We start from the raw sequence: 27,511 nt of genomic DNA, 5'->3' as shown, positions 1-27,511 counted from the left end.
TGTGTTTTCTGGATCGATCAAATGAACAAGAAGTCTTATTGCTTGAAAGGCCATGCCAACAACTTTACCATGGCAACATAATATTTCATTTCTGAGGTTACCAGCAACTATCTGCCTGCCAAGTTCTGCGTCTCTAGCATGATAGGAAATTGACCAAAGGCAGGAAACTAATAAAAAGAATACCTATAAAAACGATAGGGATAGCTATAACTTCAGGCCTGGTACCCCAAATTAGTATTAACAAATACAATAACAAGTCATATTGTTCCCAGGCAATAAAGCAAGCAACTACAGTAAAAAATATTTTATTTAGAAAATGACTATTCATTTGAAAATAAGTTTAGGAAATCCAGTGATATAGGTAAATAATCAATTGGGTTAAAGTGCAAAAATACAATTAGATATATATGTACAAAAATAACATTGGAATGTGATACTACGGAAGGAGAAAAAAGGTTGGCTATGCAAACATGGCTTGAATCATATTAAGAATGTTTACGAAAAAAACATTGCAAAAGAGATGGCCTGTCCCATTTTTATGACATCTTTAGATCCAAGGTGTCAGTCTTAGGAAGCAGCCATAAAATATATTTATTTTCTTCTTGATGTTTCAGATAAATCTGTTTATGCATATCAAACGTATTCTCAATCACTACCCACCTGCTTTTAGGTTTTTATCTGAGAACGGAAGCACGGCACATCATAAATATCCTCTGCAGACATTCCCAAGTGAACAGGAAAACATACATGTATGTATATATATATTTAAATATATATACATATATATACGCATACATGTATTTGTTTATGTATATTTGGCTGGTGATACATTTCTTCCCAGAACAATCTTCCCATGTTGTACAAAACCACTCGACCATTAGGAGAGATGTTTGCCAAAGTTGAGATGATGAAGGAGAAGTCTTGGGTTGTGGTAGATTAAAGATAGTTAGCAGTTCTCTTTGGATTCATTTGTTTTTTCCAGTGTCCCTGTCTTTTAAAAAGAACAAAAAAAAAAAAAGCTGACGAAAAAGAATCACTTGATCTTGGCCGGCTTTAGTTCCTTGACTTGCATGTGCAGCGTCTTGTGCACGGCCAGAGTCCTTGACTGGCAGAATCCTTTGCCGCACTCCTGGCATTTGAACGGCTTCTCTTTGGAGTGAATGTACCTGGGAGGGAAGAGCAACGGAAAAGCTGTCAGTGATTTAAAATAACATTTTTTAAGCCATCCCCCCTCCTCGCACAAGATAACCCCTTCTCACCCCACCCACACCTAACACACACACACACACACACACACACACACACACACACACACACACACACACACACACACACACACACACACACACACACACACACACACACACACACACACACAAACACACAGACTTTCTTTGATCCCCAATACTTTCACACCTCGCTAACACCTACTGTTGCACCTTCTGACGGCACATCTACAAGTCTTAACACACTCACACCGTCTTAATACACACAAACACACACACACATGTCTTAATACACACAAACATCACAGACACAAACAGACAAACACACACACACTTACTTAACACACAGCCTTTTAACACTTAAACCATCTTGATACACACACACGACTTAAAGTACTTCTCTACAAAGAGCCGCTAGACACAGCCTAAGTGCTAACAGTGTGATAATACTCCTTTCTCCGAAGGACGAATTTCTGACCAAAGATGATTGACAATTACTGAAACCGCCCACTGGCGTTTCGGGCGACGGGTGAACAAGCCGGCTCTTACCGGTGATCTCGGAGGTGGTCCTGCCTCCGGAAGGCCTTGTGGCAGATGTCGCAGGTGTAGGGCCTCTCGTCCGTGTGCGTGCGCTCGTGGATCAGCAGGTTGTAGGACTTGGTGAAGTGCCGGCCGCAGAACTTGCACACAAACTCCTTCTTGGTCTTGGAGGGCAGCCGGCCACGGGGGGGCTTGCGCTCGGGCGAGGACGACGACGTCAGCTTGGCCACGTCCAGCAGGCAGCCCAGCCCGGCCGCCGCCCCCGCGGAGGACCGCTTCAGGGGCGCGTTCTGCAGCGCCGCCGCCGCCGCCCCGGCCACACTCAGGTCCTCAGCCTTCAGCGGGTCCTCCTGGGTGGCGGCGGCGGCCAGGTTGGCAAAGTCAAAGCGGGGCTTGCTCTTGGAGCCGCGCGGGCCGGTGGTCGCCCCCGGCTCCTGCTTGGGCTGCAGCAGGTGGGGGAAGATGGGGATGGCGGTGGAGGCCATGGCGGCGGAGAAGTGGGCGGGCAGCTTGGCGATGGCGCAGCGCGGCAGGCCCAGCGGGGGGTAGCCCAGCGTCCACTGGTGGAGGTGGATGGCGTGCAGGGCGCTGAAGTTGTAGAGGCCCGGGAAGTGGTCAGCGGCGGCGGGCAGGTGGAGGCCCGTGGTGGAGCTCTGCAGCAGAGAGTAGTTGGCCAGCTGGGCCAGGGAGGGGTGTAGGGGGACCGGAGCCGGGAGCGTCTTGCTGCCCATAGCTGCTGCAGTCACCTGGACGATCCTACTGAGAGAGAGGGAGAGAGAGAGAGAGAGAGAGGGAGAGAGAGAGAGAGAGAGAGGGAGAGAGAGAGAGAGAGAGGGAGAGAGAGAGAGAGAGAGAGAGAGAGAGAGGGAGAGAGAGAGAGAGAGAGAGAGAGAGAGAGAGAGAGAGAGAGAGAGGGAGAGAGAGAGAGAGAGAGAGAGAGAGAGAGAGAGAGAGAGAGAGAGAGATTAGTTTCATACTGTTTGTATGTGTACAGAAGATGGATATTTTAAGCATGTCATTTAGTGTTTCATAAGTATCTAGCTCTAGGTTCATACAGACAGATACACACACACACACACACACACACGCACACACACACACACACACACACACACACACACACACACACACACACACACACACACACACACACACACACACACACACACACACACACACAAACACACACTATGCAGATAAACACAGACACGTCTTATCTTGAATCCAATACACATCAAGTACACATCTTGACAATGGAGCTGAATGGCCCTCAGTTATCAGCAGCAGGAGAGCAGCATGTCACCGGCCCCTGGAGTATAGCCACAGATAGCTCTCTGCTGGGCAGTTCCAGGACAACTACAACATGTAGGCCCGTTTCTCAATGTAACCCTCTTTCTGCTGCATGTTTGATCAGCAGTTACACTAACCACCCACTCATATACCTTCACTGTCCTACCAGCAAAACCCCATGGTTTTATATATGTATATAAATATATATTTATTAATTCACATAACTACAATGCAGTCCAATTTGTTTCAAATCAGAATCACAATGTTAATAATTAATTTAACAATAGTAAGGAATGTAGTTTGTTTGTCTCAGCGCACAGTCCACTATATTGTGGTACTGTTCTTACCGTAAGTGAGTTCTGTCATAAGTTACATGGTTTCATTTTTACTTGATCTATCATGTATCCGTATCCTTGCCATCCTGTGTGTGTGTGTGTGTGTGTGTGTGTGTGTGTGTGTGTGTGTGTGTGTGTGTGTGTGTGTGTGTGTGTGTGTGTGTGTGTGTGTGTGTGTGTGTGTGTGTGTGTGTGTGTGAAAGACACAGTTTCTCTGCACACACACACATACACATTGTGCACTCACACATACTGTACACACACACCAACATGCACAGAGGCCAAACGTGTGTCGGTGAAGGTGAACACAAAACAATTGGCAGGCTGACATTCATGAAATACGCGAGCGAGAGAAGACAGTGGCATTCTGTGTTTGGTGTGGGTGTTTCCTTTTCATAAAACATGCCCGGGGCTGTCTGAGAGCAGGTAAACAGAATGACAGCATTCAGACCCAGGAATACCAGAGCGCTGTTAAATCAAGTTTGATAAGGATTAACAATAGACAATAATGTATCTTTGTATCCAGGGAGGCTTTGACAGACAGGATCCATTGCAGGAAAGTTTTGCCATCTTGGCTCATCCGACAGATCTGGAGGTGGAATTTTTTTTTTCTATTCTGATTTTCTTTTACTTACAACCTGACCTGAAATCCATGAGGTTAGACAGAGGACTCACTTATGGTTCTCCTCTGCTGAGACTGAAACCTCATATATTTCGGGGATATGTTTTTCTTTTTTCAATGTTTGAACCAGTCATTCAAAGGAATATCAGAGACATGCTTTTCCAACGGCTGAACATAAAACAGTGGATCACTTCAATCGAAATAATGTCATATCATCAAAAAAAAATTTGAGACATGAGATAAATATTTGACTTCCTAACTGATCTGAATTTCTACATTATTGTCCACTAAATTGCATTACTTAAACATTGTAGGCCTATGCTAATGAACCCACGTTTGAAGTGAACAAAGAAAAAACGTGATACATTTATCCATTCATTAAAACCATTACAATGAGTCCAGGAGCACACAGAAGTAAAAATCATTAAGTCTGAAACAAAAAACAAAAAAAAACTGGATGTTAAGCTCAAAAAGACCCCTGCAGTGTGTTCTGTTCTGATCATGACGCAGAAGTAATTGACTTTTACTTAGGAGGTCATTAGTGGAGATAAGCACTTGCTCCTGAGCCGTCTCATATCCTTAACCCTTTGATGTGTCTGCATACCAATGGCCACATAAGTCCAAACAGCGATGTGGCCCGGCTCTTTGGTGAGCACTGTTACATGTAACGCCTTCCGAGGGGCCTCTGCGCGCTCGGAGCTGTCGAGGTGTGCGCCGCCGCATGAAGGTGAAACACCTCAGCAGCAGGCATGATCAAATTAGGGCGAAGCGTGACACGAGCTTGTCGTAGACATTTCAATTACAAAGTCACCTATATTAAACAGTATCAAGGCTATAAACGAATTTATGAGTTTTACACCACTGATCCATCCAGATAGTCTGTGTGTGGAGTGCGGAGCTCGCAGGCGCGCAATATGCGGTGAAAAGACCAATATGCAACGATGTTAACGGATCAGCCTTCCCCCACAAACTGGACCCTTCGTTCACTTGCATCATTCTTATTTTTAAAAACGTATCAAGACATTGCTGTGGTTGTGTTTTTTGATGCCGTGCGTTGGTGTAGCAGGCCGACAGCGTGGATCAGACTCAAAGGCCGATACATTTGGGCACGACCACATCTCCACTGAGGTGATGAACAAAGGGCAAAGGGTTCCCCTTATCACACCTGGCTACCTCTCCCTCTCTCTCTCTCCCTCTCTCTCTCTCTCTCTCTCTCTCTCTCTCTCTCTCTCTCTCTCTCTCTCTCTCTCTCTCTCTCTCTCTCTCTCTCTAAACACTCTCATCGTTGAGCTGCATGACACGACCGAGGCTCATGGTAAGCCACTGCAATTGAGTCTAAATCAGTTACTTTAGGGCCTAGACAGGCGTGCGCTAAGTTGACATGTGGAGCCAATACAGCGTAAAGATTGGCTTCAAAACGTTGACTCGGTCCCTGTGTAGCGGCTCTGCAGGGGTGTCTAACGGGATGTGTATTGGCCGACTTCAGAGCGCTTCCCTCGTTAATACTTGCGGCAATTAGTGAAAGCTTTGTGGACTCTTTTGTTCACTGAACTGAGCCTGCAGGCCCGTATAGGAAACAGGCAATCCATGGGGCGACTGGTGTTGTATGCAATGTTAGAAGACAATCTATTTTGATGGATTTAAAAAACAAAGATAAACATGAGGAAATTCAGTTTTTAAAGTCGATTAAAGGATATGAGGAGATTTGTTAGGGATCATATGAAAAAATGCTACCGTTTAAACCATGAAAAAATATAGGCCCAATATAGGCATAGACTATATTTAATCTGTACATTTATTAATCTTCAAAGTGGCGTTAAAAAGAACGAATGTTTGAAGATAAATAGCATGAAATCATTTTTCCCGAAATAATTTGATTAAGGTCTCATGTTAAACAGCTATTTAAAAGACAACTATAATCAGATCAAATGGCTGGTGATATAATATATATTTTATGGCCTGTTCAGAAAATGTTCACATTTAAAAAAAGAGATATAAACTACAATGGCCCGATGGAGTTCATCTGCCAGCAGGAACATGGGTATCTCCGTGAAAAGCTCTATAGTCAGCGATTTCAAACGACAGTATTGGACAACAAATGAAAATACATAATAATAAACATGACATTATTTAAACTCTAGTCCCTTTAGCTCTCACGTTCTGGAGTGGCTCGCATCGGAAAGGTCCCACCTGTTGCGGGACAGCCCGTGCACCTCTCCGCTAGATTCAGTGGCCCATGTAGGCTTGGCCAAAATAATATTATAATGCATATTATACTATTGAAGAGGGTCTGTTATGCAAATCCAAAGCAGAAGACATAAAACGACAACATTCCAAAACCCCTTGAAACCATGACATCGCTGTTATAACCTCACATCCACGGTCATTCTATATTTGGCAAGTTAACATCTCTCAAACACAATACCATGTTTTAGCGATTTGTCCTTTCAAACCCGCAAATATTTTACTTAAATAGACGAAAAGATATTGTAAATCTTCTTACCAAACAAAAAAGGATGACCAGGACGACTTTGCAAAAGTTAGGCGTCCCGTTGAAGAAGTTGAAATGGCTTTCGTGCTTGGGTTTCTGAAATACTTGTGCACGCTTTCTGTCTCAGACTGTAAAAGACGTGCGCATGATCAATCCGACGCTTCTGCAGACGAAGAGCATGTCACCAATAGATGCAAACGAGAAGGACTTCCAAACACTGCGTTGCGCGCAACCCAGGGACGACCTGAATCTGTTCTGCGGTCAGGACTCCAACCTCCTCTTTAATGCAACCAAAGCCCTACACCCACATGCGCGTCACTTAGCCAGCCCCCCATAGGCCACACGTTCTGCAGGGGTCTCCTCTCGCTCCACGCTGCACGGTTACACGACTGTAATGTAAAAGGATAAGGCATCGTCGCATTACGCACCACATGTTATGAAACAACCTCAGTCTGAATCCCTGTTTACATATTAAAACGTTCTGCGGTCTCTGTTCAAATAAGCACACACACACACACACACACACACACACACACACACACACACACACACACACACACACACACACACACACACACACACACACACACACACACACACACAAGGATTTTATCCTCTACCTCAGAACTAGTAGGCCTTCACTGTAAGTCGCTCGGTATCAGACACTGTGATTTAAAAAAATATATAGGCTATATATTACTGCGATTATATTTAGTATTAATAATAAAATATGTAGTAATCGAACAAGAACATATTGAATCCTTTAATATTGTTTTAGTGTCATTATTATTATTATTATTTATTAAGTTAGTAGGCCTAGTAGTAGTTTATTTTAATTTTCTTATTATTTGTATGTAGGCTTACTTCTTATTAATAATAATAATAATAATAATAATAATAAATGACAACATGTCAAATAACATTTACATTTATTGAAGTGATCTTTAAGGAAATTACAGAGCCCATCAGGCATATTATAATCGTTTATTTTACGAGTAATTTTTGGGAATCATGTCATAAACCTAAGAGTTGTTTGTTGGGCTTTGTATCCTGCCATATTTGACCGCCGTTTGACTGGGATTTAGTCAGCTGGGACATTAAAAAGGTCCCTCACGGCAACCCCTCAGGTCTGTCAGAGCCTAACTGCCCCCTATTGGCTAAATGCCCCTTCTACCTCATCTGAACCACTTTTTCATTCATCCCAACTGTTGGAGTGTCGGGATCGCACTAAATCACTGTTCTGTTCTCAAGGGTTTCAATCGGACCTGGCAATTCAGTGACAAACAGGCCTTTTCGTGGAGCTCTGTATTTATTTTGAGTTTTCAACCATAACAGCGATCATGGATCATGGAGAGACCACGGTCATAAAGGAAACCAATATGCTTCTGTTAACTTGGTGGGAGTCTGCAAAACATTCGACTGACAATATTTAAGGGGATTACATTGGCGGAACTTCTGTTGTTTTATGAGAAAACCTGGCAGAATATGTTCAACCTGACTGGAGGAGAGAAGGCTAGCCGACAAGTTTTAATTAGTGCAACCATAGAAGTGAATCAGATGTTGCCACAGAAGTCTGTCAACGCGCACGCGTGTGTTCTCTCTCTCTCTCTGTGTGTGTGTGTGTGTGTGTGTGTGTGTGTGTGTGTGTGTGTGTGTGTGTGTGTGTGTGTGTGTGTGTGTGTGTGTGTGTGTGTGTGTGTGTGTGTGTGTGTGTGCCTGTGAGCACATGAGTGCGCGTGTAGTCAAAACACTAGTCCAACAAGTCATTGACACATGGTTTTCCCTAGGCAGCGGAAAACAATCATTCCATAGTTTTGGTCATGTAGGGCTATGTGAGACGGATTTAATTACGCACGATTACGGGGTCGCTTACCGGCGCATGCGTATGGGAGCTGTCCTTACGTAGGCTATACAAACACGATATCACCGCCCACTTCAATTCCTGCCTCGGACGTCCCATCAAGAAGATGAGTCGACCACTGGCTCTGCTCTGAAGCCATGTTTACAAACCACTCACACGTATTGGACAAGCTATTTACGAGTGGGGGTCAGGAGGGGGTTTCACAAGAGGATAAAGTGTAATGGCCCGATCCCTTCAATCTCAAAGGCAATGGGTTCAATTCCCCATGTCCTCACCGTACCTCGGCATCGCTAGATGCCTTTCACATAGGCCTAACCTAAAAATTCTTTATCTAGGTGACTTGACTATTTGTTTGTATTGTGGCGAGGAGCGCGGGAAGGACGAGACGGGAGCCCAGGTTAAGCGGTTATGCAAATCTCGCGCCCCTTACACCGCACGACTACGAGAGTTGGCTTTAATGAACACACACACGAGTCGACACACCAAAACACACTCAACATAACTAATTAATATAAACGTCTCGGTGACGGGAATAATAACTCAGTACCACACAGTAACGCTAACCCACCCATAGACAAACAACCCCACACAATGTCTCTTCCGCAATGGTAGTACGGCGCCTGAGGTCCAACTTGCGATGACCAGAACCATGAATCCATAGACATATTTTGGGCACGAAATATGGGCCGCAGGTGTTTGCGCAGCGGTTTGCGCAACACGGGTTTGCAACTGGCATTAAGGAAATAATCTCGATCAGCAAATCAGCACATAGGCTACCAGCAAAACAGTACCACCTAGAGTTAAGATCGTAACATAACAACATAAACAGCAAATATGGCAGATACGTCAATCACTCCACTTATCCGTTACGTGTGTGCATTTTTTTCTGCCTGCGTTTACACGCATGCTTTTGAATGTTGTAATTTATTTAGTGCTATAATAGTACTTTTCAAGGTACCAAAACGCTTTACATAGTGAGTATCTGAGTTTGTGTGTGTGTGTGTGTGTGTGTGTGTGTGTGTGTGTGTGTGTGTGTGTGTGTGTGTGTGTGTGCGCGCGCGTGCGTGCGTGCGTGCGTGCTGTGTACCAACTTGGGGGATGTACATGTGCATGTGTTTCATGGAAAAATATTGCATTATATACGCATAACAAAATAACCACTATGGGGACACAGCAATGTATAAATGGCTTTGCAAATTATAAGCACTGCTAGAAATACGGAGTATCTTGTCAGCCAGCCAGTTGCCATCGTTGCCAGTCAGGGTCCTATTTCTTTGCAAATTAATTTGACCGTGTTTCGAGCATAACACAACTGAATCAAAAGGTTTGAAATGTGAAACCTTGCCCTATTTAAAAACACAGGAGATGTATCAACAGAAACTCAAATAGCAGGTTGATGTCCCATGCAGACCTCAATATTACCCTAATAAACATTTCATAGGTCAAATAAAGATTTTGGACCCCAAGAAAGTGAAGGCTGCTTTACTGGATTTCAATAAAATAAAGACAGATGGAGGCGGTGTGGACGTGCACTGCAAAAATTAAATACATGAAAACCATGTCATCATCTGGTCCTGGATGCATAAATCCCAGCCCCTCCAAGTACGGACCAGCAGCATTTGTTTTTGCCACATTCAATTCAAATATTCAATGTTATTTATTTTGTTGCAAAGTGAATAATCCTGAGAAAGAATATGCAGTCAGTTTCCATTGGTGTGGAGGTGGGCCACATAATGCTCCTGGCTGACCCATTACACATTGGTTCAGCCGTGCAAGTAAAGGTTGTGCTAGCATGAAGGGTTTCAGAGAAGCCCTGGCCCTTATGTTTGAATCCATTCTTATATCTACAGATTTATTCGCTGTCTGATGAACCACAGGGGGAGGGATCGACTGCAGCATCTTGGGGGCGTGCCAGGCATAAGCAGAATACAAAGCACATGTAGTCAGAAATCAAAGCCTACCGCTATCTCTACATGGATTTCCATTGCACAATATCCAAACAAACCTTCCCGGCATTTCCGAGACAGAAACGTTAACGACACGTTGTGAAACACAAATCCAGCCAAACAAAAACAAACTCAAACATACCAGTGGGGTCACTTGTGTGTATGTGGTCAGGTACAGTAAGTAATTACTAGTAAATACTCTGGTAATAGGGTTGCTGGTTGTTATCCACCTGAAATATCCTTGGGCAAGACACTCTTCCTGGAGATTCAAGATCGTCGCCTTGTATGATTGGACTGCGCCATCCTCTTCAAAAAGAACAGCATCATCCACCCATCCATTCATAGTCATCCATCCTTCCATTCATCTATCCAACTATGATCTGTCCATCCATCCATCTACACATCTTTCATCCATTCATATGTCAATGCATCCGTCCATCAGTCGATCGACACATCCATCCATCTATCCATCCATTAATCCATCCAGCCATAGCCAGAAATGCATTCCTTCATCCATCCATCTATATATCTGTCCATCTGTCCATCAGGTCAGCCGTCTCCCAATCAGGCTACGCAGGGATTATAAGTGAGTCACTGAGACACCGTTAATGAAATGTCACTCCAACAAAGGGTCACATACACATACATAGCAGCACATACACACACACCCGTAACCCTGGCAGATTATCAAGGATCTCCAATTAACCCCGTCCATGACAGCAATCGTAGAGTAAAATTAAGAGTATAAGTATAAAATGAATTCATTCCTCAGGTTTCAACAGGGCGAAAATCATGCAATCACGTGGATGGACATGGACAGGTTGAATAAGGAAAAGGTTTGCACTTTCTGTTTGAGACAAAGCATGAAATCTGCAGGTTTGATAGAACGCCTTCTCAAGCCGAGGTGCACATGGGACCAATAAGCTAGCAGCACACACTCGATACGCAGCAATGTTACGGATCACTGCCTGCCTCTGCTGTGCAAGACTTTGGTTTCTCCGGTTGCAATTGGTCGATTGGCTGGCAGGCTACCCCAATTTTGAAAATTCCTAATTTAAAGAAATTTAAATCATCAATAAATAAAAGTTGGGTGCGTTGTTCTTGATGTATCAACTCACTGCATTCATTTGATTCGTAATCAAAAGGAGTCCATGAGTGTCAATAGATTATAGGGCATACATATTGCAGTGTTAGGGGGCTTTGGTGTGCCAATGGGGATCATGTGAGGGGATTAACAGAGCGGACATTGTGCAAACATAACCTCTCTAAAATACGGTTAACAGGCACCCTTAAAAAGTACACTCTCCGACGTTTATACTTTTTAAAGGGCACACACACTACCAAACACACACACATATATAGACATACACGGGCACTCACACAAACACACAGCCACTGACACACGCATAAACATACACATATGGACGTACACATCATAAAAACAGAAACATTCACATACAGGGTTTTAAAAAAAAAAGATACACACACACACACAGACACACACACACACACACACACATTTCAGTCCCGCAGCACACATGCATGCACTTACACAAATGCACCAATGCACTCATATCATGTCGCTTCTTTTTTTCATAAACTCCACAAACCGCCGATGGACATTGCGAGTCAGGTTTAATTAGGCCTCAAAACTCAATCCTCCAAGCAAGTATAAATTCCTGTCTGCACCTGGCCCTGCGATGGAGGCTCCCAGGGAAGACACAGCCTATTTTCATTAGAGCGATGCGAGCGGCCCCATTGCCTTCATCCCTGCTTGTGGTGGAGGTATCCTGAAGTGTGGTCGTGAGTGGTGATTAGTGTGGCTGATTTACCTTGGGCTGAGAGGTAATGCTGGGGCTATTTATTCTCGGATAAATCACCTCTAATATTTACTTGGAACATTGTAATTTTCATGGTTCCAAATCAAACAAAATGTTGGAAGACTCCTGTTGTTCCTTTTCTGCGCTTTATTCATTGAAAGTCCCCAATAAAAGGAAAAATATGCTCCCTTATAGGTTCAAATTGGGTAAACTAATAGTGGAATTTTGTTGTTTCAATGGAATTAGTTTTCCTATTTTGCTCCTATATTTTTGCTATTTCTGGTAAATGGCTTTATTATGTAATAATGACACATGCCTACACTGGCAATAAGTTGACACATATTTAGTCAAATTATATAGCCTGATCTGTGAAACTAACTCATAGCACGATGAGCGACTGCTAATTTTAGCACTTCCCTAGCCAACGCGACAACCCTTGCACTGTTTGAAAATCGATGCCCCGCCCCAACCTCAACTTTTATGCAAACGCCAAATGAAAGACGAAAATACCATCCGTCTTCTATTGGTTTATGCCTTTAGCTGGCGATAAAACAAGCAAAAGAAGAGTTAATTTGTGGTTCATCATTGCTGCTTCTATCCCTCTCATCGTGTCTCCATCCCTCCCTCCCTCTCATTGCGAGCTCCTTTCCCCACTCTATCTGCCACGCAATCGGCCACAGTCTTTGTTCATTTGACTCTTCTAGATAGCGGTGGTTATCAACCCAAGATGGTGGATTAGCCAAAGCTTGTGACTAGAGCCTAACCCACCAACTCTGCTCAGCATTGGTATCGTTTGGGTCTGGGCCAATATCCTATATGGGAATGTGTAATTTTATGATGGCATGAAAACACGTTGCCTGTTTGATGGTAGACCCATGCATTGCTTACTCACCGGGGAACTATTCTGCTGCGGTCAGAGCTGGTGTTGATTAGCAGCAAACTGTTAAAAGTACAGGTGTCTCTATACGTTTATACGCTTCCAAACCAGGCCCTTGCCACGCTACGCCCTCGTCTCACACACAGAGTAAAGAGACACATGTGGAAATGCAAAGGGAATTTTGCGCTTGATTACAAACATTTGTTGATGTTGTCTCCAATGCAATCCTACAAAACAATTACCAATAGAATATAAGTGAACTCAAAAGTGTTTTTTCTAGTAACTATCTCTAATGAAGTACCATTTGCTAAATTTACAGTAACTTTTATTCCAATCCAATTCAGATAGACAGCATGAGAGCAGGTTGGGGTTAGACAGGGAGGCTGCAGACATAGATGTGACTTTAAGTGACTGTTGATCACCTACCGACATGTGCCTCCCTGTGTGTCCTTGCTGTTCAGTTCGAGATGCGACAAAAGAGGGGTCATCCCCATAGTGAAATATTAAAAAGGGGCCGACTTCCTCAATGTTATTTATCGTGGTCCAAAATGCTGCCTTGGCACTAGTGGTTGGGCTTTCTTAAAATACCTCCTAAATCAAATCTGAAACATATGTAGTGTGCTTGGATGAACGTAAGTAATTTGGGAGCCACAAGAGATCCAGTGAAATTAAAATGTGTGTTTTCTCTGGGACGACGTACGGACACTGACAAAGACTTTCAACAAAGCATCTATCATAGCATAACTCTGACTTCAAACGCTTGTTCACGACAGGTTCTACAGTACGGACCTAACCCTTTTGTTTCGACACATATTTGCTCTGTTTTAAGATGTGTAAAGTTTTTGGATTTGAATTGTCTTTTGGAGATTCTACAGCTAAGTGTTCCCCGCAGAATGACAGAAAACGATGAAGAAGCTGGCATCAGTCTTCTGATTGGTCGAAGAACGGCGCAAACCCTGGAAACAATACATGGTTCACAAACACACTTTAAAGGGCACACACACGCACAAGAAAACACATGCTCACAAACAAACGCACAAACATACTTTTAAGATGTAACTTAAAAGTAGGCACACACGAACAGTAACACAAACACACACACACACACACACACACACACACACGCAGGTAATGTAATGGCCTGTAACACAATACAGCACTCAAATCGGGTGATTAATACCTTCAGATGTATATCATAAAATTAATCATCCCTTTGACAGCTTGTGTGAAAGTATTTTGGCACACAGGGAAACATAATAAATGATTAGTGTTGCGCCAAAGCAGGGATTATAAATCAAAGAGAGGGGGATGTACTGTGTCTTGTAACCAGAGCAAAAGATGAAAGCATGGATTTCACTGATATATATAAATAGGAGCCAGGGGCCGGGGCCCTTTAGTCGGCCACTGCCCACCCTCCATCCCAGCGGTGTACGTTTTACCAGACAGAAGCTTTGGCCTTTGATGGAGAGTGTGTACTACCTGTGTATCCCACTCATATTTTCCTCTGTCTACTAACCAGATCCACATGTGAGGAGGAGGAGGAGGAGGAAGCAGTAGCCAGGCTTGTCACAGGACACTTTAGCTAACATGCTGCAGCCGTACAGCATGCTAATTACACTAAGTACATGGATGTGTGATTGCATGTGTGTGTGTGTGTGTGTTTGTGTGTATGTGTGTGTGTGTGTGTGTGTGTGTGTGTGTGTGTGTGTGTGTGTCTGTGTGTCTATGTTTGTGCGTATTTCTGTGTGTGTGTGTGCGTGCGTGCATGTGTGTTTGTGTGTATTTGCCTGCATGCATAAGTGTCTTTGTGTATGTGTGTACGTACCAGAGTGCGTGCATGATAGCAAATGTGAATCTATATGTATCGGCACTATATATTACAGTCAGACAGGTCAGTTATACAATTGTATACCTGTGCAAAAAAACATGACAAAAATGCCCCCCAACAATTTATTTAACAAACAGCTTTAGCTTACGATTCGTATGAGGGGGTGGCTGCGCCGTGCGTGTCTTAAAACAGGTTCCAACATCCTGCAACTCTTACACACTGCACACCGACTTCACCTCTACCGTGAATCCATAGTGAATCATTAAATGTGACAGGGGAGACCGGGCACCCATGTGCTACTGATTACATCATACATTGATCGTTTTCTTGTGGTCTGAGGTCCACTCCACTATCCAAAAGAAACCATGGCTTGTATACCTTGGAAAAGCCAAACCAGATAGCTGGTGTGGATGAACTTCAACGGCCAACTGTTAGTCTTTAACTGTAATTTAATTCTGATGGGTGTTTGTGTGGTTTTAAACCGTTTATGTGGGTACATGGAAACCGGAAAATATGATTGCTTCATTGGCGTTTGTACTTTTTAAGAAGTACGATATTTTTGAGAAAACAAGCTGTTCTATAAAACCATACAATATCTTTCCTGATCCTTATCTCATTGGACCTTGGATTGATGAATCTCCATCTTTGATCAATAGATTCAGACCCTTGAATTCCATTCAAGTCTGTGTTTACCTTGCGCGCTACTTACGGTGCGCTATAGGACAGACTTGTGACTGGTTCTCAGCTGGTAAGTTGTCTTTATTTATCCTTATTTATGCTTCTTGCCACCGCCTGGATATCCAGAAATGTTAAGAAAAGAGGGCTAATTTCAAAGCCATGTTATTTATTATCTGTGAACTGCAATTCTCGTTTAATGCCAGTGCAATAAGTAGCCGCTAACATAAACAGTTTGATACCACTAAGGCTCTGAAGTAATGACAGATGTCTGCAGCTATGCGCCGCGGCATTCTTGGTTTATGCAGGAGCCCTGGAGAACCATATCCATGCTAGAGGCATGTCCAAAGAAGCAACACATCCCAGTCTAAAACAAATGGATCCCAAACAGCCTCCTCCCACGCTCGGGCCGTCCCTTATTCAGCACTGACGTTTGCTGTTTCCCAAACTACAACCAGCGAGAAGGTCTGTTGTCAGGCAAAGAGCATTTGATCTAATCCCCGACGGTGAGCTCTGGCTGAAAGAGGCTAACGGACATTTTCAATGGGTGCTAATGAATTTTTGTTATTTTCAATGGAATGTTTGTAAAGTTGTATCAAAATGATTGCGAGGAGAGAGGAAACGTAGGGAGGAATAGTGGAATGTGAGCATCATTCTACTTTTGTAATATTGCTTGTGAAGAGTTTTGAAAAAAGGTTAAATTGAATAGGTGACCATATCTCCAAGACCCATGTCCCAGAACCAATCACACACAGACAACACGTTCTCTGTGTTGAGAGTATTGATTTTGATCTTGGCCCAACAGCAATTATTATCTGAACATTGAATGTGCCAAATTCGTCACTCGCCATATCAGTTCCCCTCGGGTATTTTAACGTGGGAAAATAAGTGCAAGACTCCAGGGACCGTGGACACATGGTTCACATTTTTTCTTTTAATCTTGTACTTGATTAGGTGGGGAATTATTCAACACTTCCATTTGTATTCCATTGTATTTATTGCTTGATAAAGGCCCTTCAGGGTCTTTTAATTGAGAGTTGCCGACAGAGTCCACTGGAATGGAGCTAGCCCGCTCTCTCTTTACTACTGTTTCTTCACAGAAGGTCCGGCTGGAGCATCAGGTTCGGTTCGTTCAGCTTATGTTGCAACAGATGGATCAAATTCAGCCTCAGTTGATTTTAAGAGACAAAGGAAAGCAGGAGGGAGGGTGTGTGGTATGGACAATCAAAACCAACAGGGACTGAATCAGCCATGGTTTGCATTAGTACAGCACAAGCGCAATTTGTATAACTTTTGCCAGACTATAATTTATATTTGATGTAGAATTTGAATTAATAATAATAACATTAATAATAATAATAATAATAATTGATAGGATTTATATAGCGCTTTTTTGGAGGTCACTCAAAGATGTTTTACATCACATAGAATATACAGTACATAAAGAAAAGAAAAACAGGAAAACAAGATACAAAACGTTCAAAACAAGGTTCTGAATAGAGTCAGGTGTGGTATGGGTGGGGTCAGGGGTCATATACTTTCTTGAAGAGGTGAGTTTTGTGTTGGCTTTGAATTAGTTTATTGAGTCTCGGTTGTTTGCGGGGAGGGAGTTCCAGAGGGTTGGGGCAGCAATGGCAAAAGCTTTGTCTCGTAGGGTGCGGTGCTTTGATCTTGTGACGGTGGTCAGAACTTGTGATGAGGCTCAGTGTTAGATGATCTGACTTGGCGAGTGGGGGAGTGACGTTTGAGGAGGTCAGTCAGGTAGGGGGGGGAGGGTGGTGAGGGCTTTGTTAATTTCAAGGATCTTGAAATTAATTCGGTGCTGAATTGGGAGCCAGTGAAGTTGTTTGGGGATGGGAGTGATGTGTTCTCTAGAGCGGGTGTGGGTGAGTAATCTAACAGCAGAGTTCTGAACAAATTGGAGTTTGTGGAGGTCGGTGGAGGGGAGGCCATAGAGAATGCTGTTGCAGTAATCCAGTCTGGAGGTTACGAAGGCGTGAATGAGTGTTTCTGCAGTGGAGGGGGAGAGAGTAGGTCCAAGGCGTGCAATGTTACGGAGGTGGAAGAAAGATATTTTGGTGATGTTCATGATGTGGGATTTGAAAGAGAGAGTGGGATCCAGGATGACTCCAAGGTTTTGGACCAGGGGGAGGGAGTGACTGTGTGTCCATCCATGCATAGTGACAAGTCTTTGGTGGAGTGGAGACGGGATTTGGGGCAAATGATGATGTTTTCCGATTTATTGCAGTGGTGTTTGAGAAAATTGTTGTTCATCCAAGTTTGAGAGGGTAGAGAGAATGGCAGGAGTGATGGTTGCTGTGGAGGTATGAAGCTGGTTATCATCGGCGTACGGGTTAGGGTTAGGGAATTGAAGGGGAAAACAGCAAAACATTCTGGAAAAGACCAGGCTATGGATGTCTTTATTTTTCTATAACATCTTTACAAATCTTCTTGCTGAGAATAGCATTGCTTGCAGATCAGCTTTGATTTAAGGTGGGCAATCCCAGCACGTTTCATAGCGTAGAGTCATGTATGGCCCAGCCAGAAAATATCACTTTCAGGTGAGATTCAATGGAGGAAAACGTATATTTCATTCACGGACGCCTTCCTGTTGGATGCATGTGTTTCCAGTTGCACTTGGCTCAGAATCGATGGATTCCTGACCTTCTCTGATAATGAGCATAACAAGGCCATGGCTTATGTAAACAACATAAGCATTCAGCTGTTGCTGGCGGGGGGAATGAAAGATGCAGCACCTGGCAATTTCCAAATGGTATTTTTTCCTGTTGGCGAATGAGGAGCTGAGCAGCAGGTGGAATTGGTTAATTCCCCGGACCTTTGTCATGCACTGGTCTTCTTCATCGGCTTGTGTGTGGATTACTATTGGTAATGCTGATAATGGCTTCCTGTACACATCTCTGTGTTTTTCCCCTCTGGCTGTGGGGTAAATATTTGAACCCTAACATGATGGGACAGGGTGTGCGTACACAATTAGGGCTCTCGTATGCAGGCGATAGGTCTCAATGGGGCAATGAGTGTGCCATAGTGGCTCATGTTACCCATGCCACATTCTCGTTAGCTAAATCAGGGAGTGCTTTTTTAGCTGGATCATAGATTTTCAGCACTCAGCTTTCACTTATTTGCACTTATTCAGGTTTGTCTGTAGGCTTAGCTATCATTGTACTCGCTTTTGTAAAATTAACTAAAATATCTGCACATTTACAGCTGCATTTCCATGACAAAAGAGGATGTATTCGCAGCCATTCAGTTAATTTGCTGGTATTCCATCCTTTCGAGACTATATTGACAAAAACCGGGCCTGCGTTGTGGCTGCTTTCAAGAACTCGGGCGGTCCTGCCTGACTGCTTAACCTTTTGAAACAAGGTGGGTCCTACATATAGATGATTTGTAGAGACTGGAAAGGAGACAAATTGACAGCAACTGTATGCACCATTTATAGAAAAAGAAACAAAACTAAAGAAAAGAGAGGGATTGAGGGAGGGCAAAGGGCAAGCAGGATTGTAGCATGGTTTTTGCTGCTACACCCCTTTTCTTGAAGGAGAGCATCAGTGAAGGAATGGACAGTTTATTTAAGGGAGTTAGATTATATTACACTGCTAATCTACTTATCTCCCTTTGGTACATGTAGAGTTATTCACAGTTCCCAGGAGACAAAATACTTCATTTCCCCCTAATAGCTTAGGTTTAAAGGAGAAAGGTTAAAGCATGTACTCATCACCATTGCCGTCGTCAGTTTGAGGAGGAGGAGGAGGAGTAGGCGTGTGAATGGAAGGTCGCCAGTTCAAATCCACATCAAATCAAACAAAGCTGGGAAAGTCTTGGGAAAGGAAAGCGTACAACATTCCTTGTAAGTAGGGCTGGACGATACAGAAGAATGCATCACCATGATCTAGGGAATTTTGCACAATATTGATGTTTCACTACCTGTCTCAAAGTTCTAATTAAAGAATCCATCTGATGTCATTTATTTAATATCTTGTTTCTTCATTTAAGATGACAGCAATGTCCATTTGTAGTTATTTGATGGTACTGAAAGAGAAACAATGGCAATACGTTTTGGTCAGCCATCACATACTGAGAATTTATCATACTATACTTGACTGTATTTTTGACATCATAGCCAAATATAACTTATGATAAGAAACATTTAAATTGTCATTGAGAACTTTAACAAAAAAGACATAAACACACATTTCTATCTATAATAATCTTAATTCACTCCAGGGATTACAGGTAAGAAACAGGTACATTAGGATTGAGCTCTAGAATGACTCTTTGTTCAACCATAGACAAGTTAGCAATGGACCAACTTAGTTTACATGATTACAGTAGCTAAGTAATATATAATTACTTAACATTGATCTAGCAAAAATAATAGTTTTCTGAATTAGCCTAGTTGTCTATATAATTCGCTTTGCCAGTGTTCTCATATAAATGACAATAAAAACATTGATAGTGAATATTGCATGATCTCTGATTTTGAAATTGTTGTACCTCAAAACACCCTTTTGACTGAATGACTTTGAAGGGATAGCATCGAAATAACAGAAGACCATAAAATTAATATGCTAGCATGATAAGCATTGGCATACCTCCAGCCGAGCTCTCCAGCCGACTTGATACTAACTTACTACTAAATGTTTTCTATAAACCTTCCCCTTAATTCAGCCATACTTTATTACCAAACATAAATCTCTAGACCAAACTCATTACTATCTCTGCATGTTATAGTTAAGAACTAAGGCTCCACTCAAGTGGACTTATATTTTCTATTATAATGGTTCTGTTTATAGTGCATTTACCTGTTGGAAATACCAAAACAACAATTTGGATCATAAACGTTGTCTTTCGCTGGCATACTTATCACTCATCAAAGATTTTCTGACAGTCACAGTTAAGGTGATTCGATATAAATGTAAAATAGACACAAACAGGACATGATGTGCATGCTGAAATGTGTTACCATGAGGAATGCAATAACTTCATCCTGTCTTTAAGCACCTCTGACTCATGGATAGGCACTGCTAAGGCAAATGCAGAACGTGCCATCAACTCAATACCCCAAAAGTTCCCACGACTTATTATTGTTAACCTGAAGCTTTGCGGACTCGTGGTTAACTGAATACCGGTTTTTAAGCAAGTCCATCGGCGACATGGTAAACTCCCACCACCAGCCGCTGGAGAGGAAGGGGTACGACGCCTGGTCAAACAGGAGGCGTTTGGTGGGGCAGGCCCCGTAGAGTTAGCGGCAGCTGCCACATCCCGTTACTCACAAGGCCCGCGGCTCCTGTGGGTTTCTATTTTATCCTTCTTTTTTTTTGCTGGGTGCGTTCAGGCCAGGTGTCTCCGCTAACATTTGACTCCAATGGGCAATTTCCCGCATTATTGTAATCAATGAGTTAATAATGGACGTGGGCAAAGAGATTCGTTCCTCCTTTTTGGAACAACTTTAATCACTGACAGCAGTTCAATTTTGGCCCAATTAGAAATAAATAGTGGTAAATTGGGGCAGATGGTGATTGGCGCAGATGACAGGAGGGAGCTGACTGGCTGAACAGATACAAGGCAAGGTTTCTGTGTGTGTGCTTTTGTGCATGCGTGGATGACTCTGTGTCTGTGTATCCTTAGGTTTGGGGGGAGGAATGGAGTCTCAAAATGGACAGGCACAGTAGGGCAGAGAGAAATGTCTTACAACAGAATTGCAACTCATACATACGCATAATCCATTTTCTATTGGATCGTGCTTCCTTTTTTGGTAAATAAAGTAATCACGACATGTCTTTCTCTTACTTGTGAACACCAAGGATACACAAATAAATATACAAACCCCCTCTTTAAAGCAGTGGCCCAACAACATATAGGTATCTCCGATGACAAACTGTACGAAGCACGTCCGAAACATTTGTCATCTTCTGGACGTCGCTGTGAGAGGTATCACATGTTGGATTGATCACGGTGAACTCCTACAGGGAGAGATGACCAACACTGCTGGAGGAGAAGGAGCTACCATTATTTATTTTTTTAAACGCACATTTGCACAAGTCACATTCATCAAAACTCCTTCAAAGCCCCACAGAGACACACACACACACACACACACACACACACACACACAGACAGACAGACACACACACACACACAGACGCAGACACACACACAGACACACACACACACACACACACACACACACACACACACACACACACACACACACACATACACACACACACACACACACACGTGAGATGCATTTCAACAAAGGCCCACCCTCCTGTTGTTTTAAGATGAATCACGTTGTTCAAACCGCCTCTGTAGTTTCCAAACCATAAAGAAGTGCTCGGCTTCAGATGTGGATGAACAATAAATGCTTCTGGGTCGTTTGTTTAGGAGGACTAAATGGTTAATTTGTCAAGGTTTGGATAGTTTGCTGTCAACATTTGTGGGGAAAACTGTTTTATTTGTTGTTTCCTGCTGACCCTAACAACAATACAGTTGTTATATATCATGATGACCAGTGGCATTTTGGGTCATTTTGGCACATTTGGTGAGATCCCCTCCCCCACCCAATGAAAATGCCATCTTCAGGGAAAATAACGGAAAGAAAGAAAACAAAGATAACAAATGACGGAATTGGGAACGGGTAACATTTGGAGAAAGCGGTCAGTCCGAAACATTTGAGCCATCTCGTAGCATTCTGCAGCCTCACATCGTCTGACACAGTGACTGATGGGATGTGTAGCACAACAAAAAGGTTACTGTCAAATACAACAATAAAACAACGCCGCCATGAGTGGAAAGGTCCTAGAAAAGCAGAGAATTGTGATTATCTCCTAGCAGAGAGGGCATGGGGGAAAGAGGTTGTGAAATAACATGTTTATTTTCCTTCTTCTATCACATAATGTATAAATGTATCAAGGTTGAGCGCCAATATGAAGAATTAGACCCTGTGATAATCATAAGACACACATAGGTGTCGCTCATAACAGTAAGTATGGGCCTGCTCCTTTCATGTACCAGGGGCAGGGGTTGTAGACTGAACTACTGAGTGAACTGCCCCAAAAGAGGACGTGCAGCACCTGGGTTTGTCCTAAAGGTGGTGGTAGTAGACTCTTCGTCCCTATCGTGACACCCTTAGCGACCACCGAAATCCCTTTTCTCAGAATAATCAGGGCTGGTGAAGGAAATTAAAGCTTTTGATGTTAAGAGAGAGAGGCACCGAGAGAGAGCCAGAGAGAGAGCCAGAGAGAGAGAAGGAGAAAGCGGGGGAGAGAGCACGTGAGAGAGAAAGACCGAGGGAGAGAAAGAGTGAGGGAGGGGGAGGAATGGAGGGAGCAAGAGAGATACACTTGAGTCTATAATGTCATGGCTTTGCTCCAGTCCATCTTTGTGAAACAGATGTTTTGATGACAAACCGTATCACACAGTGGACCTCCGCACCGACACGCCCACAGCACAGAGCTATGGAGTTATGGAGAACGCAGACCGTTTCAAAAGAATGTACCCCGACCGGAGCGCTGCAATGTTAACACATAACCCCACATATTTTATAGGAGTGTCTGAAAATATCGCTACACTTTCACAATTGTGAATCTGTACCCCGCAATACTGTTTTGATTGTCAAACCAGTGGGATAGTTTAAGTGATGGATAGCTAGACAAGTTGTTTGAGAGCAACATATCCACTACATATTCTTCATAACAGTATTGTAAAGGAGGTTTTTTTATGGAGTTAGTAATACTAGTAGAATTAGTAACAGTCAGAAAATATAACATTTCTGGAAAGGTTAAAAATGTCATGTCAACATTGGTCTTATATATAAAATATAATAACATAAAATAAGCAACACAAGACCTGCGTATACCAGATAACGACCCATGGTTGCTGCAAGCAGAGCTGGCCAATCACCCCACTTGAGAAAGAAGGCATGAACTTCCCTTATTTCTATCTTGCATGATTTGGCTACAGTTTCGAGTTCCCATGTAGGCCCTACTCTACTTTCAGAGGAGGGGGGGGGGAATGAGGCCTTAAAAGGTTGAGACACGCTGTGCACAACAAGCCCTCCTCCATATGATATAATTCTGTGTTGATCACAGCAGCCCTGCTGAGCCAGCAGGCCATTTCTTCTCTCTCTCTCTTTTTTTTCTTCCTTTTAATTGTTGCAGGTGGTCTGGCTCTGGGAGGCATGGCTGCAGAGCTCGGGGATGTGCAAATAAAAACTCTAAAGCAAGAAGACAAAAAAAAACCAAACAACATCGGGTACACAAACAAGAGAAGCCGTTCCAACACAGCTGCAGCTGAGAACTGCATGCCAGGTTCTGTGGTGGTGGTGTGTGTGTGTGTGTGTGTGTGTGTGTGTGTGTGTGTGTGTGTGTGTGTGTGTGTGTGTGTGTGTGTGTGTGTGTGTGTGTGTGTGTGTGTGTGTGTGTGTGTGTGTGTGTGTGAGGGTGGTGGTGCAGCATTAACTTGAAGGCCTCATTTCATTCTCAGTGTCAACATTTCCGAGGGTCTCTACTGGCATAAACTAGGATTTGTAACTGTCTGCAAATTTTAACCAGAAAGTAATTAACGCGAAGAAAACTTGTGTTTGCTCGGCCCTCCGTGTCTAAAAGTCCAGTATAAAGTGGATATGGAAGCTATGAATATCAACAGTTAATCTAGCTTTTTTGTGTATTCCTAACTTTTGTGTAGCATAGCTTAATACATGTTCACGCTAATACATATGTAAATACAATGAGTTTACAAGGACTTCAAGTCATGAGAGAAATATACAAAATGGTGTTTTACTTGCTGGTAACACATACAACAAAACACACAACAATGAACATTCTTGTTGTGATATAACCACAAAAACATACTAGTAACCTATTAAATGTTGTATGGCAGCCATTAGATGATTTAGCTACGTTCATCTGTCTATACTAATGCAGCGTACCTCCAGGCCTGAGAGAAATATGTGTTTTGTCTTCACAACGTACCGTATGGAAATGGCTTTTAAAGGCCTGACCGAATGCATTGGTTCCACTAGACGCTGCGTCCCAAGCTCCTGCTCCAAACTCACATGTGTGTAAGAGCTCAACATGTCAACGTCTCCCCCCCCCCTAAAAAACAGAAAGAGAAATAATATTTCCAGGATACACCGAATTCCAGGTCCATCCACACACTAAATGCAGAGTCAATAAATCACTCGGTTCGGAACAAGACGTGCGCATTTTCAGGATATACATTCCGAGCCCTATCACTATCGTCCTGTAAGTCCAGATCAACTACCACTCCCCCCCGTATTTAGGTCTGACCTCGTCTTCATGGAACCCATGTGACAGCACGAGGAACATTACTCAGACCCAGGCTGTTGTGAGGTCATTGCGGTTTATTTTTTTATATTTAGATCTATAGCCATACAGGCGGTTGTCACCGTGTCACCCCCACTCTAACCCTGCTCTCATCCGGTGTGGTGTTGGATGACCCCCGCCCCTACCTCCTCTCCAGGAATCCATCTCTCAACATCACCACCTCCTGGCAGAGTTCCCCCGCCGTGGCTCCAGAACTAATTCTGTTCTGCGTCTCCAATGCGAAACCTCAAGTGAAAACGTAGACCAGAAACGTGACTTAGAAAAAGTCAAAATGGAGAGTAAAACAAAAGCAACCAAAGTATTTGTTACTGGATGTGTGTGTCACATAATTCACACTCGAGCACGCAGACCAAAGATCCACACATACACACACACAATTAAGCACATTGGCGAAGAAAGATCACTGGATGAATGAAAGTATATCCCACATGTCATTCGCCCTCAGTCAGGGAGCTGCACACTGATTTCCTCGGCCACCTGAGATCGGCCGTTAGCCCTGCTCGCTATTAGCCTTTAGCTAATGTGTTACAAAGTGCCCCGGCACCATCGACCACCTGTCGTTACGGTGACATTCTCTGCTCGGGCTCGGGCTGTTTGGGCGTTTGTGGCCAAAGATTGCTGGTGAAAACGCGCACTGCGTGATGAACAACTTCCCTTTCCTGCCGGTCCACAGCTGTACGAGGCCCCGGGCTCCTCGGGGGCCGTAAATCACAGGCTTTGTACTACCAGAAGGATTCTATCAGCCGCAGGTGTGGGTCCGGCCCGGGAGTCGCCCAGCCCGCGCTGCGCCGCGGCGCTGGAAGGCTGTGGAGTGCAACAGAGGTTGGCTCCGGCCAAAACACTGTGTTGTGTTGTGGGAGTGTGTGCGTGTGTGTGTGAGTGTGTGTGCAGGGAGGGAGGTTAGTGTTGGAGGGTGCCAAGCAGTAAAAGGCTGGGAGGCAATAGGGGTAGAGAGGGGGAGGGGGGGTTGAGGCTCCTAACCATCCCGACCCCCGTCCTTCTGCCTGTTCCTCCCCCCTTGGAGCCGGTGAGGGGAACATTCACTGATGAAATGTGGCACAGGCCCACGGAATGCAATTTCAAGCTTCCACATCTGCAGGAAAGATGAAACCAGGGCTCCTAATTTTACAATGATGATGTCAGTGAGAATACATGACAGTGCCGGAGGTCAGGGTGCCAAGTCCTACACCCTACCCCTTACCCCCTCCCACCCCCCCATCAACCTCCAACCAGCCACGCCCTCCTCCCCCACTCTGATGTTTCCTTGTCTTCCTCTGTTTCCTTTTCTTCGCCTTCATCTTCTCTTTACCATGGAGCCGCAACAGCCACATAGCAGTAATGATACAAGATAAAGTAAGGTAGTAAAATAAAGATAACGAAAGATAAGTGAAGATAAGTAAAAATAAGTAAAGATTAGGAGCAGAAGTGTGAAGTGATCAGGTGGTAGCAGTGTAGCGATATTCTGTACACGCGGGATCACGGTTCATCGGGAAGCTGTGGACATTTCCTGGAAACAGCCTTAACCTCTATGTAGTGAAGAAACCATTCATAACTGGGGTTAGCTGGAAACATGTGGTCACAATAAAGCATAGACTAAAATAATTGACATCACCTCGAATCCCAAAACATCTCAAAACATCTAATCTGAATGCAGTGTGTAGAAGATGCCTAACACCACAAAACAACTGTTTTGGACTGCGTTATGCAACGTGAAAGTGGACTGTACAAAAGAACAAGAATCTTGTTCTGGGGGGAGAGCAGAGTTGGCTTTCTATGAAGAAGAACCCGCCAGAACCTTTGCTGCCACTGTTATCAATCACGAGCCGTCTCACACACACACCCTTTGCATTATTACCCATGACCCTCCCCCTCAGTCCGCCTGCGACCGGCTCCAGGTTGTGCGTCTGACAGGCCAGAGCCATGCCTGGACATGCCCAGGCTGATGACTGCTAATGACAGGAAGGTCGCTGTGATTGGGCGCCCTGTGCGATTCACCACACTTGGGAAGACGCACCGGTGTTACTTTTCCTTTTCTTTCTCTTTTTTTTCGGGGTGGGATTCGCTGATGATTGCCTGTTTTTCTTGCACAAATCACAGCTTTATGAGAAACAGGTTTCCTCTTTCGTGGGAAGCGAACAGAGTTTGTAAAAGCAGCACGTTTCCATGCGGTCCGCCTCGCTCTCTGGTCGCAGAGCTCTGGGTTCGGTCAGCGCTCGCATCAGTGATCCGCGATGGAACGCTAAATATTATTTTATGTCTAAGTGGAACCAAGGTAACTTAATGAGCCAATTAACCGTGGTTGTGTATATGCACGTCCATGCGCTCAACCTCCAGATGGCGAGATGGGCTTTTATCCGACTCTACATACTGTGAATTACTGTCAATGGAACAAAGATGGAATCGTTTTCTCCTGCAGTGTAGCAACGGCGTGTACAAAAAATGTATATACATGGGGGGGGGGGGGACTAGCGAGCACTTGCCAAGAGAAACGCTACACACATACATGTTGCTTACCTGTAGATCCGATCTGGTAAACCGCGCACTATGATCAAAAGAACAAGCACTTTGCCCTCTTTAAATCGATGTCATGGTGCTGATTTTAGACTGCGCAGGGATTATATTTACACAT

The 27,511-nt window shown here is 43.8% G+C and overlaps 1 protein-coding gene across 4 annotated transcripts; it reads right to left on the bottom strand.

The window, feature by feature from the left end:
- Positions 1-289: 289 nt before the first annotated feature.
- On the bottom strand, positions 290-27,341 carry osr1 (odd-skipped related transcription factor 1). 4 transcript variants are annotated; one of them, XM_030357245.1, is made up of 5 exons: positions 20,659-27,341; positions 19,457-19,561; positions 19,251-19,349; positions 1,776-2,522; positions 290-1,166 (listed from the first exon to the last, which is right to left on the bottom strand). In XM_030357245.1, the coding sequence occupies exons 4-5, from the start codon at positions 2,495-2,497 to the stop codon at positions 1,034-1,036; spliced, it is 855 nt and encodes a 284-aa protein (XP_030213105.1). In that variant the 5' UTR covers positions 2,498-2,522; positions 19,251-19,349; positions 19,457-19,561; positions 20,659-27,341; the 3' UTR covers positions 290-1,033. The 4 variants fall into 4 exon arrangements, with proteins under 4 accessions (XP_030213105.1, XP_030213106.1, XP_030213107.1 ...); XM_030357246.1 differs by having other exon boundaries at positions 19,251-19,561; XM_030357247.1 differs by lacking the exons at positions 19,251-19,349; positions 19,457-19,561; positions 20,659-27,341 and adding an exon at positions 6,517-7,015.
- Positions 27,342-27,511: the final 170 nt, after the last annotated feature.

Source organism: Gadus morhua, chromosome 5, assembly GCF_902167405.1.
Source record: "Gadus morhua chromosome 5, gadMor3.0, whole genome shotgun sequence".
Classification (NCBI taxonomy): Eukaryota; Metazoa; Chordata; class Actinopteri; order Gadiformes; family Gadidae; genus Gadus; species Gadus morhua.
This window is presented reverse-complemented; position numbering and strand designations above follow the sequence as displayed.